The sequence below is a fragment of the Diplotaxodon limnothrissa genome, linkage group LG3 (assembly GCF_057381915.1).
Source record: "Diplotaxodon limnothrissa isolate DT_005_m linkage group LG3, D_limnothrissa_male_GT1.1, whole genome shotgun sequence".
NCBI lineage: Eukaryota > Metazoa > Chordata > Actinopteri > Cichliformes > Cichlidae > Diplotaxodon > Diplotaxodon limnothrissa.
In genome coordinates, this window is record NC_140598.1 from 41,117,684 (window position 1) to 41,129,840 (window position 12,157).

Genomic DNA, 12,157 nt, shown 5'->3' on the forward strand with positions numbered 1-12,157 from the left:
GATTCAATTACCTCAGATACTGACTGACTTGTTTTGGTTATCAGAACGGGAAATGGATTTGCCTTTCTTGACATATTTGTGTATTTGTGTTCCTACTTTTTGGCCTTTCGTGGCGTGATGTTGAACGGCGGTCCAGGTGGTCCCAGAGACTTGGGGAAGAGGTCAACCCACATCATCAGACGCCCCTGACAGAGAGCACCGACAAGCAAACAAAAGGTAAGAAAATGCTCAGGAAAAAAAAAGCGGGAAAGGATGAAACTGAGAAGAACTTAAGCACACACACAACTGCAGGATTGTGTGTGTGCGTGCTACCTGCTCTATGTCAGGTTGGAGCGGGCTGTAGAGTGGTCTGGTTTCCACATGTTCGGGTACCAATCCCAGTTTCCTCAAGATGTGAAGGGACAGTCGCTCCTTAATTGGGCCAAGATGACGTTTGGACACATTTTTGTCCTCTGAAAACATGACACACACACAGAGACACACACACACACACACACATGCAGAGATTAGGGTTTAAGTACAGGGCCGGTCCACTCAAGAGTGGAGAATGGAAATCCAGAATACTGGGCAAACTGGGAAGCAAGCAGGTCACTTAGGAATAATTCATTATTCATACGCACATACACACTTAGTGAGACACTAACACACTCTAAAGCATTGGTTGTTCTCTCTGCATCACAACCAAATGAGGAAAATCTTCACGGCTTCCAAGCAAAATGAAAATATCAAGCTAACGTCAAAAGTTTATGACTGTAAACTTGGAGTCACCTCGGCTGTAAGAGGAGAGGAAGGAAAGACTGAGGAGGCAGAGGAGAGGAGGGGAGATGTGAAGATGAGAGAGGAAAATGAAAGAGGAGCAAAGCAGAAGGACGAGACTAGGCAAAAGCACAGAGGAGGGATGAGACGAAGTGGAAAGCCAAAAGAGATATTTAATTTGACTTCTGAGACAACAAACCCACAGAAAAGAGAACAAGAGAAGCAATTCATATTAAAACTAAAAGGAAGAAAAATACAACCGAAAAAAAGAGGATGGAGAGCAAAAAGTAGAGAGGCACAAAGGATGGAAGAAGAGCAGAAACTCAAGACAGAAGGTGAATAAAAGAAACAAAGTGAAGAAAGAAAAAACAAACGAATGTGACAAAGAGGTGGAGAGAGCGAAGAAAAGCCAAACTCATGAGGGGAGGATGAGGATCGTGGCCTTTTGGCCAATTAGCAGCCTCGCTTGATGGACAGCAAGCTGACGCACAGTAACCGCGGCAACTGTGGAAAGAAAACGCTGCGGCAGCGCTCCTCACCAACCGAGAGACGACCATGATGTTGACGTTGGCTCACAAGAACGCACACACACACACGTACCATAAATCCCCCCCCCCCAAAAAAAAAAAAAAAAAAACGACAAGCGTGACCCCCGCACCGTAGCAGCCTGCATGGAACATATGTGTGGGTCGGCTTTGTGTGCACACAGGGATGATAATGAATCTTGAATATTTATCTCATCACTCCACTCTTCAGGTGGTCCTGCAGTTTCACTCCCCCACCTCCTTTTTCTTCTCTACACCTCCATTTCTTTAGTGGCAGAGGAGGAGGGTAAAACTGAGGCATTGGGCAGGGAAGGAGGGGGTGATGAGGGTGAGAAAGCATCAAAAGAAAGTGAGTAGAAGGAGTGAAATGTTGGAAAAATTGAACGGGGGAAGCAAAGAAGTAGAAGAGCAAGGAGAAAGTACGAAAGGATAGAAGGGGAGCAAATGAAGGGGAGGAGGATGAAAGGCAAAACCGAGAAGAAAGATGATGATATTAAATGTAAGGTGCGATTCATTTGAGAAAGTTTTTTTTTTTTCCAAGAAACCAAATGTTGAGATCACATTGACTCACAGTGTTAGTTCAGGTAACTGTTAAGGTAAGTTCTTCCTTAGACACCTCAGGATGTTACTGAACACTTCCCTGTTAGCCCTGAGGGGAGACTTAATCACAGCGTGCTGTGATTGACCCTGTGGATGTCTGATAAAGCTACAAACTACTAAGGGAGACAGAGCTTTTGCCACTGTGGCCCCGAGACTGTGGAACTCTCTCCCACTGAGCTTAAGATCTGTGGACTCAGTCGTTCTTTTTTTAAAAAACAACTAAAAACACATCTTTTTAGAATTACATTTTGTTAACTTTTGCCTGTTTTTGTTTTATACTTCGTCATCCCTGTGTGAAGCACTTTGTGATCTTTTTATCTAGAAAGGTGCTATATAAATAAAATTTTACTTTACTTACTTACAAACGTGCTCCTGGTTTCACTCCTGACCTGCTGGTGCCTGTTGGGGGTGACTGTACCTCAGGTTATCTACTAATTGGAAAGATGGTGGTTCGATTCTTGGCTGCTCCAGTTTGCATGCCTTGGGAAAGATACTGAACCCTGGGTTGTATTCATTGAAGTGTGAATGTCAGATAAAAAGCACTTACGTGCAGAAAAAAAGAGCTTGTATGGATGATTAATTTTATTTTTATAAACTGTTCTGCACATGTGGAAACATGTGCTTTCAAACTAGACTAGAATAGAGCTTGAAATCAAAAGCGAAAATGAACAATATCAACCCAAGAATAATGTAAATCCCAACAAATATGGAGAGGGGATGGTGGAAAAGAACACGTAAGAAGGAAAACATCAGAGACAGAGAAAGAAATTAAGGTGCCAGAAAGTTCGAGATAATGATGAGAGTGAGTGAAAAGAAAAGAGGAGAGGACGGTGACAAGGAGGTAAAAGGAAAGAGAAAAACAAGAAACAACAAGAGGGAAAATGAGGGTGATGTAGACGGCGTGATGGATGCTGTGAAGAGCAGAATCATGGGGTCAAACTGAAAGAAGAACAGAAAAGATGAAGAAAGAAAAGCAGAGAATAGAAAGGAGGAAGAAAAGCACAAATAAAGGAAGAAAAAGAAGAGAGTGAGGGGGATATGGGTGCAGTGGGAATACAGTGCAGACTGATTTACTTGCTGTAAATGTACTTAAGGGGCACTGAGCATACGTGAATATGTGGACGGTACAAATCTGCGGTTTGTATTTTTGGTAAGCAACTTAATCAGCTGTGTGAAAAGTGTGTTTGTGTTTGGCGGAGCGACGCTCTAATCAAAACACAAACAGCATAACAGCTGCTAAGACCGAGACATGTCCACCAAAGCTGGTAGAACGCCATTTAATATCTGATCTGTGGAGTCCTTTTACTCAATTTAAAAATGTTTTACTGTTCTCAAATCAGATTTCTTACGTTTTTCATGATGGCATCCCTGATTTGTTTATTTATTTAGGCATTTAGCCATCATTTGACAGTGAAACTGAAAGTGAGACCTTCACGTCTTCTGCTCTGCCTCTGCTCCCACTCACTGCTGTAAGGTTGTAAACTACTGCTCTTCTTTGTGTTATGCAGTATTTGCCCCAGTCCTCATTGCTTAGCTTAAATACTTCATCAACCAAATTTTTATATTAGACAAAGTGAAGTCAGCTAAAAGATCTCAAAAACAACAATATGGACTATGGCGAAAAGGGGTTTAGAGGTGGTAATAGAGTCCCTGTGCAAGGTGAATATAGGATCTGCAAAAAGGCTTAAGTAGGTGTTATGTGCCAAAGCACCATCCACATGGATGGTAGGACCCAGGGTTTGCCAGCAGAACATTCCCCAGAGCATCACATTATCTCGGTGGGCTTGTGTGCATCCTGGTGCCAGGTGTTCCCCAAGTGAGCAACGCGCAAACCCGGAAAACATGATTCATCAGACTAGGCCACCATCTTCCATTGTTCTGTGGTCACTGTAGGTGCTTTCGGTGGTGGACAGTAGTCAGCATGAGCACTCTCACTGGCCTGCAGCTATGTAGCCACAAACCCAGCAAACTGTGACTCTCTCTGTATTCTGACACCTTTCTATCAGAACAAGCATCGACATTTTTAGCAGTTCGAGCTACAGCAGCTCGTCTGTTGGATCAGACCACACGGGCCGGTCTTTGCTGCCATGTGCATCAGTGAGCTTTGGCCACCATGACCCTTTTGCTGGTCCACCACCGTTCCTTCCTTGGACCACTTCTAATAGAAACCGACCACTGCAGACCGGCAACATCCCATAATAGCGGGAGGTTTGGAGATGCTCTGATTCAGTGACAGTGCTCTAAACTGTATGCCTGATCAATGTACAGCTCAAGTATTTCATATCTATATACAGTAAATGTATCAATATAACGAACGGTATAGATTTATTATTGCACGTGTTTATATACTTCAGTTGAATTGTGAGGAATGGTCACTCACCGAGGTCGGCAGCGATGTATCGTTCTCCTTTGAAGCGGACTGCTTCGTCTTCATAGACTGGCTTCCGCAGATTTCTTCTCTCACAGAATCTGTATAGCAGCTGCGTGGGTGTCAGCTGGTCTCGCCACTGGTTTACTCCAGATCTAACAGGTGAGAGACAAAAAAATAATATAAATAAAGTCTTATTTATTTTGTTATATCTGTCTATAATCCATCCATCCATCCATCCATCTTCATCCGCTTTGTCCGGGGCCGGGTCGCGGGGGCAGCAGCCTAAGCAAAGAGGCCCAGACCTCCCTCTCCCCAGCCACCTCCTCCAGCTTGTCCGGGGGAATACCAAGGCGTTCCCAGGCCAGCCGAGAGATATAATCTCTCCAGCGTGTCCTGGGTCTGCCCCGGGGCCTCCTCCCGGTGGGACATGCCTGGAACACCTCACCCAGGAGGCGCCCGGGGGGCATCCTTGTCAGATGCCCGAACCACCTCAGCTGGCTCCTTTCGATGTGGAGCAGCAGCTGCTCTACTCTGAGCCCCTCCCGGATGGCCGAACTTCTCACCCTATCTCTAAGGAAGGCCAGCCACCCTTCGGAGGAAGCTCATTTCCGCCGCTTGTATCCGCGATCTCGTCTGTCTATAATCATTGTCACAAAAAAAAGGTTTTGTTCTCACATCCATTTCTGTTGGGTGACATCTGGAACAGTTCAGGGTCTAATTTTATCAGTTTAATTGAAATTCAGTTTAAGCTTAATAAACAGAAAAAAATGTCTCCTCACACATGATATGACTGTGGCAGGCCACACATGGCTCCATATTTGGACAGGAAGCGGTTCTCCAGGTCAATCACCGTCTCGCCGATCTTCTCGTCTTTGGTGAGCATGTCGTGGTCGTACAGCATCACGCGAAGGTCCTTTTCCAGTGGGAGAGAACATGTGAGCTCAAACATCCTGTAGAAAAGGAAAGCAGAAAAGGATTTTCAGCTTTGGTTCAGGCATTAGGAGCTTTCCAGTGGCCTCTCACGCGTTTGTGTGACCACATCAATGACAGGAATTGTGATCACATTTTAAATGCATGTAGAAGTGATTGAAATGCAGATACAATTTTTGTGGTTTTTAAGGCCAAAATTATGTCCTAACATGCAATGTCAGATAAAACCTCCTGGAAAAGGAGCATAAATCTGCACGTCCACTTGAAGGAACTTCTTAAGTTTCACTCCTGTGATGAGTAATGTGTGCTGGTCTGCTAGGACATTTGTCAAGCCTATCCCCCTGTTGCCGTCTTCATGAGTCTATGGAAAGACATTTTAGCAGAACGCTGGTGTGCACTGACTTGTCACACTGACTGAGAGCAGTTTACAGCCAGCAGTCGGAGCTCTGATGTGCACCAAGTTTCTGCTCTACTGTGGTCTGGTGCTCTGATTGGTTTGTGTGTAGTGACCCCTACTGGCAAGAAAACACACATAAGGGCGAAGGACACAAAATAGAGTAACAAGCATACGAAAGAGTGACAGAGTGAATTCAGTATGTGTGCTTATGGAAATAATTCTGAGTCATGTATTTAGACTGGATCCTCATCATCCTCATCATCATCATGTAAGACATGAGTTTGCAGAGCTGTCCCTGTGTCTGTCTGGTTTCTCTGGGTACTCTCACAGTCCAAAGACATGCACTTAGTGGGGTTAGGTTAAATGGTTATTCTACATTTCCCATAGGTTTGAATGGTTGTGGGTCTGTGTTAGAACTGGGTCAGACTGGCGACCTGACCAGTGTGTACCCCGCCTCTCGCCCTATTGTAGGTGGGATAGGCTCCTGCCCACTGTGAAGCTGAATAAGGATAAGTGGAATAGAATAGTTAGAGGATAGTTAGTTGGGTTTTTTTAATCAAGATTTTTTTGTTTTATGAACATTTTACAATGGATTGTCTTTTAATTATTTTAAGAATCCATGTTTTATTATTGTACCCTCTTTAGTTTCATTTTGTCAGCTTCTTTTACAGTCATTATATTTTATTAGCTCTAAAAAAGATAGAGAGAAGCTTTAATAAAATTATACAAAAGTTCTCTATAACACTGCTTCATGCTAAATTTATGCAGCAATCACCAGAGCTGGATTACCAACTAAGCAAAGAGGCCACCTGCTGATGACGTCTCATACTCAGCTGGTTTTATTAGTCTCCAAAAAAGTCTATTTGCTTTATCGACCACCAATTGATTACTTTTTTTCAAATAACTTTTAATTATGCTTATGTATATGATGGTTGAAGTTGATATTAAACATGGCAAATGAGCAAAGGTTCAAATAATACATTCTGTATATGTATAAGTAATCCCTGTGAGCACAATGCTCAGGTTTCAGGCAGTTTTTGTCTGCTCTTAGGCTCTGTATGGTGTCAGAGTGGATGTAGTCATTAGAGGGAAACTGCTCTGTCTGTGAGCACAATAGCCCCACCCAAACCTTCTGTTTGTAAAGGACATCCAATCACAGGGAAGTTAGCTTAACAAGGAGGTGGCCTTAAAAGGAAGGGCAGTAAAACAGCTAGAGGTAAACAGACAGAGGAACAAGTCCTAATATAAGATTAACAAATATTTGAAGTTTGCAAAGCGACTCTAGTAGAGCTCAAGAATAAACATGAGGATGTGGAAATGACCCAGAGTGCTGAATATAAACAAATGCAAAATTTAAACTTCAGTTTAGTTAAAGAATAACATTTAAAAGTTAGTTTTTGTACTGCAACCTCAATTATTATTATTTTTGTCCAAACTAGGAATCAGCCGGGACATACAACCTTCATCCCTCTACACATACACAAAGATTTGTGGCACAGTTAGATACAGACTGAATCCACATCCTTTTAACTTGGGGACAGATTGGGACCTTTATACATGATACGTGACAACAGTGCAACATGTGTACACTTCATCCTACCCCTGTGTAAATTGTGTAATAAATAGTTTCTCATGGTATATTTTCCTGTTCTGTATTTTGTTTTTTAACATTTTATTGATATTAAGACATTCAATATAAAACAATTCATCAATTAACAGGAACCCATGGGTAGGTATTCAGTTCCCTGTGAACCATTGCGGTTTATGGCACTGAAAATGTCAAGTGGTATGAAATATGTGCCAGGGTGTGCTGGTTTGCATGGAATAACAGAGGATAGAGGAGTGAAGTTTAAGGAAGCCTGCCTCTAGACCAGAGACTCTGAAAGTCTGTGGATCGCCTCCGAGTCAGCAAGATCGGGGAAGTCCAGACTTTTGGTTTTAGGCACAGATAGACAGAAAGGGGGGAAAGAGGGACAGACCAAAGAGGCATTAGTGTACGTACTTTCCAAAGACTGGGTCCAGTGTACAGGGGATGTAGTTTTCATGGTCGTTGACTGACTTCTTCCCCAGCGTGATCTTCACATACGGGTCACACTGAGAACAACAAGCTTTCTGTTAACTCATGTCATCTTCTATTTCCTTGGTATCACTTATACCCTCCTTGGTACAAATCTTTTCCTTGACCTTAATGAGTATCCTAACCATGAGTACCTAATTCTGGTTACATTTTCTAGCCATCCTCTTCTACATTTCTCTCCCTTTCTCCCCTTATACCTTCCCATTGGGGTCTTTGGGCTGGAGTCCATGAGCCTGGATGATGTAGACTCGGACCAAGCACTCCTCGATGCCATTGGGAGGCAGCTTTCTGAACTGCCTTGGGGGAACAGGGGCACCGGGGTCATCTGGCAGGGGGTAGATCTTAAACATGCCCTGGTTCATAAGGGAGAGGGGTGGAGGGATTGTGAATTAAAGAAGTAGATGTGAAGTGGTGTAAAGGAAGCTTTTAAATTAATAAGTACCGACAAAGATGAATGAATCGAGATAAGCTCTAGGCACAATTTAGCATGTGATATGTGATACGTAACTTCACATCAGGCTGCAACAACTTGCAATGTGGCGACTAGAAGAAAATGGCAAATAGTGAGACTCGACCGAACAACTTTTAAACTTTGCATTTACCTTGAACTCTCCCACCACTGAGGGATCTTCTCCTTCATCTTGAGTCTTTCCTCTGTACAGTTTGAATGTTTGGCAGAAATCAGAAAGTCCTTTAAAATCCTCGATCTTCTCCAGCTCCCGGTCATACACCTGAGGAGGAAGAGCAGAGCGGGATAGGAGTTTATTTAGCCCTAAAACAGGTCTATTTTAATAGCTGACTCACACATTACAAAGTAATAGATACGTTTGGGGCAAAAAAAAAAAAAAAAGAGAAAGAGGAAAAGCAGAATAAGGAGGTAGGAGAAAAAAAAGAAAAAAAAAGACATTTAAGAGAGTGTAAAAGAGGGGCAGAGATGGATGAAAGTCCACAGCGCAACAAGATGTGGAGATGACAGAATGAAAGACATATTTTAAATTACAGAAGACTCAGAAAGGAATAAAAGGAAGAGACGCTTGGGGTATGGAAGGAGGACACATCATATGCTTACTATTTAGAGTAGTGAACATGAAAACATCAGAGCCAATGAAAATTGGTGAGCAGACAAAGAGAAAGAAGAAGAGGGGCTGTGAATGTAAACGCAGAGAATGAGAAAGAAAATGCTTTTTGGATCTGTCGCAATCAACATGTTTAAAATTTCAAATAATGAATTCAGAGTATGTAAAAGTAATCCCTGTGAGCCAAAAGCTCAGCCTTCAGACTGAGGTTTTCCAAGTCTTGGATCTGCATGATGTCATAGAGAGGGGATATCCCCAAGGCCTCAATTATACTCTGTTGCAGACAAGGACACAGGCAGCTGGAGGCACCACGGCTGAGTAATCATTCCTGTTATACTTCACTGAAGTCCACTGCCTCGGATGCATGCAGATGCATGCAACGCAAAGTGTCCACAGAGGAGACCACCTGATGTTCAAGCCTTTTATGAGGGACAGCCAATCACAATAAAGTTGGTCAAAATAGGGAGAAGCCAAACATGGATGAATTGAGGTCCAGTAAAAGATACACAAGGCTTATTTTAAGCTGTGAATCATGCAAAGCTAAAGAGCTCATCAATATATAAGAATAACAGTGGTGTTTACATCTAATTCATGTTCAGTTTTTAAGACATTATCAAGTTTATCAAGTTTTTTTTCAAATTAGATACACATGTGTGAGAATTCAATGGGTCCAAAGCATGACTAGATTAATTTGTTTTCATTAGTGATGATTTTCTACTTCACTAACTCAGTCAAATTCATTGACTTTCTTCAGCTTATCAAGTTCTGGAAAGTCACAATCTAGTATGTGAAAGAGGCAGCCAACTGAAATCTCATATTTGTCACCAGCTACAGGTTGTGACACCAGTCACTTTTGTGTTTGAAATTTCGCATCTGTAACAATTATGATGAAAAAGTAGGATAGACTGAAATGAGCTCCAGTCACACAGGCACAGAGACTGATCTGTGACCATCTGGCAACCATCTGTGAGGGAAAAACACATATTCCCCAACCAGTTGCGAGTGGCTGTTGGATGTTAATGGGATTTGCTGGTGAAATGCTTGCTAAAGTCTCCACTTACGCAGTCCAACAAACCAGCCAGTGACCCTGTGATAACAACCTGTTGCTGGGGGAACATGTGCACTCCCAAATCTCATTATTGGAAGATTGTTGTTAAACAAAAGGCTGTTGTTTCTTTCTTGCAAATGTTTTTTTCAAGTTATGCAGAAACTAAGACAGTGGTCTTGCAAGCACTTTTTCAAAATGAATTGAAAGAGGGAGGAGAAAGGTTGTGAAAGCAATGAGATGCTTTCCATTTACTTTGTTATTAAACTGGGAAGGGGAGGAAAGAGGATTGTTAGGAAATGAGGAGAAACAAGGGGGTTGTGTTGGATGAAATGAAGGGTGTACGGTTAATGCTGTGAAAGGAGAGAGGTGAAAGAGTTGGAAAAGCAGGAATGGGGGCAGGAACTGTGGAAACATACCGACGACGGGGGTGATGTAAATGAATGAAAGGTCTGGAAACAGCGATTCATTTCAGTACTTCAACACCAAACCCAAAAGGGCAAGGCAGAGCATGGAGAAAAAGGCTCTGGCAAAGCATATACAGTTAATAATGTATAGGATACACACAGGTACTAAACAGATACCTTGCTGATTAAACCACGATATGATTAAATCATATCACTTATAGAAAATGTACTTAGAAATTACGTTTTTGATATAAAGTTTAGCTAAATTAACCTTACATGAAAAAAAAGACAGAAAATAGCAAACCTTTCTCGATCAAAACGTTAAAGGTCACCTTCTCAAATTCACCAGTTAACAGTTTGCATTTTATTTTTCTTTCTTTTAAAAAAGCTCAAAATAACACTTTGAACTTGTACTGACATCTACCATGAAGCAGAGACTCAAAAAAGCCATTGGTTCTGACTAAGAAATAGCTGGCTTGTTCTCAACAGAGCAAGACAAGTTTGGAAATGCACCCAATACCAATGGAGATGGAAGGCGGTGGGAAAGGAGACGCCAAGAGACAGGCGAAGTCATAACAAGGGTGGTAACAGCGGTGTCTTTGTGACAGAAGCAAAACTAACCAGTTCTGCTGTCTGTTGCAGGGCAGAAGCAAAGATGTGAAATGAGTGGTCAGAGTGTGGAAGCAGTGGAGTAAGCCCAAGGTTTGAGAGAACATCACTGTGTGGATTGAAAAGGACAGTACAAAGAAGGTAAAATGGAAAAATTAGGAGATGAGGTAAAGGCTGATGTAAGACAGCAAGAAAGTAAAAAAAAAAAAAAAAAAAAATGCAGCGCACCCACTAGAAACCACAGTGGCAATCACAGCTCTTGTTCCTGAATGTCACCAGTCAAAGCTGTTTTATGACTTGGTTTACCAAATTGTTTAAATCATGAATGTTTTTTTTTTTTAATTGCTATAAATCACTTTAGTGCTAGCTAACTTTTAGAGTGTTACAAGCTATGCACTAGCATTAGCATTATACTCTTTCTTCTAGCCTGTATTAACTTTAAGGTCATTGTACACAATGAGATAAACCATGTATCATGTGCCCTGCATAAAAATCAGATGTGACAAACATGAACTTAGTGAAATACCACATAAAAAACTTCAACTGACTCTTGCTCATGTTTGGATGCTTGATTAGGACTTGGTGTCACATTTAAATGCAATGATAACCCTTTAGGCTACGTCCACACTAGCCTGGATAGATTTGAAAACAGCGTTTTCATCCGAAAACGCTTCGCGTCCACACTAGCGTTTTCAGTCGTTTTCACAGAGTTGTGTGTCCACATTGAAATGGACGAAAACGCTTACGTTCCAGTACTGTGCATGCTTGAAATGCAAGAAGATTCGACCTGCCTCATTTCTGTCTGCCGCTTATTTCTGTCTGCCGCTTATTTACTCTTTGAAACGTCGCGGCAAAATGTCGAGGAAAGGCACAGAGTTTTTTTAAATGGACTAACAATGATGTGGAGTTGTTGCTGCGAGTAACACAAAAGTATAAAGTAGAAAAACAAAACAACTGCTGTATAATGCCCTCCGCTATCTTAGTTTAATTGGTCACATGACTGCATCATATGACTAACATGCATCATCGTTTTACAAAGTCTGCGTTTTCACTGTCCACACTGCGACGCGAAAGCACCATTTTCAAATGTATCCGTTTTCGAGAGCGTTTTGTAAACGCTGCGTTTTCCATGAGCGAAAATGCCGTCTCAGTGTGGACGAGAGGCCAAGACGGAGAGAAAACGATGCGTTTTTAAACAAAAACGCATTAGTGTGCACGTAGCCTTAGTGTCATTTGTTTGCATGTTTCAAACCAGAGCATTAACACGGTCTTGACTGTGCCATACCTCCTGCCTTTTTAAGTTTAAGTTCAAAGATGTCTGCGTTGCTGAAACTGGAGCTAATA

General features: G+C 42.1%; 1 protein-coding gene across 6 annotated transcripts in view; it reads right to left on the reverse strand.

Annotated features, from left to right (window-relative positions):
- dysf (dysferlin, limb girdle muscular dystrophy 2B (autosomal recessive)) overlaps nt 1-12,157 on the reverse strand; it is a 114,709-nt gene that overhangs the window by 23,272 nt on the left and 79,280 nt on the right. For all 6 annotated transcript variants that reach the window (XM_085349229.1, XM_085349234.1, XM_085349206.1 and 3 more), the window contains 7 exons: nt 8,279-8,407; nt 7,874-8,029; nt 7,602-7,693; nt 5,052-5,222; nt 4,282-4,424; nt 313-452; nt 97-185 (listed from right to left, as the gene is read on the reverse strand). In XM_085349229.1, the coding sequence (XP_085205355.1) occupies nt 97-185; nt 313-452; nt 4,282-4,424; nt 5,052-5,222; nt 7,602-7,693; nt 7,874-8,029; nt 8,279-8,407 (920 nt within the window). The remainder of the gene's footprint in view (nt 1-96; nt 186-312; nt 453-4,281; nt 4,425-5,051; nt 5,223-7,601; nt 7,694-7,873; nt 8,030-8,278; nt 8,408-12,157) is intronic.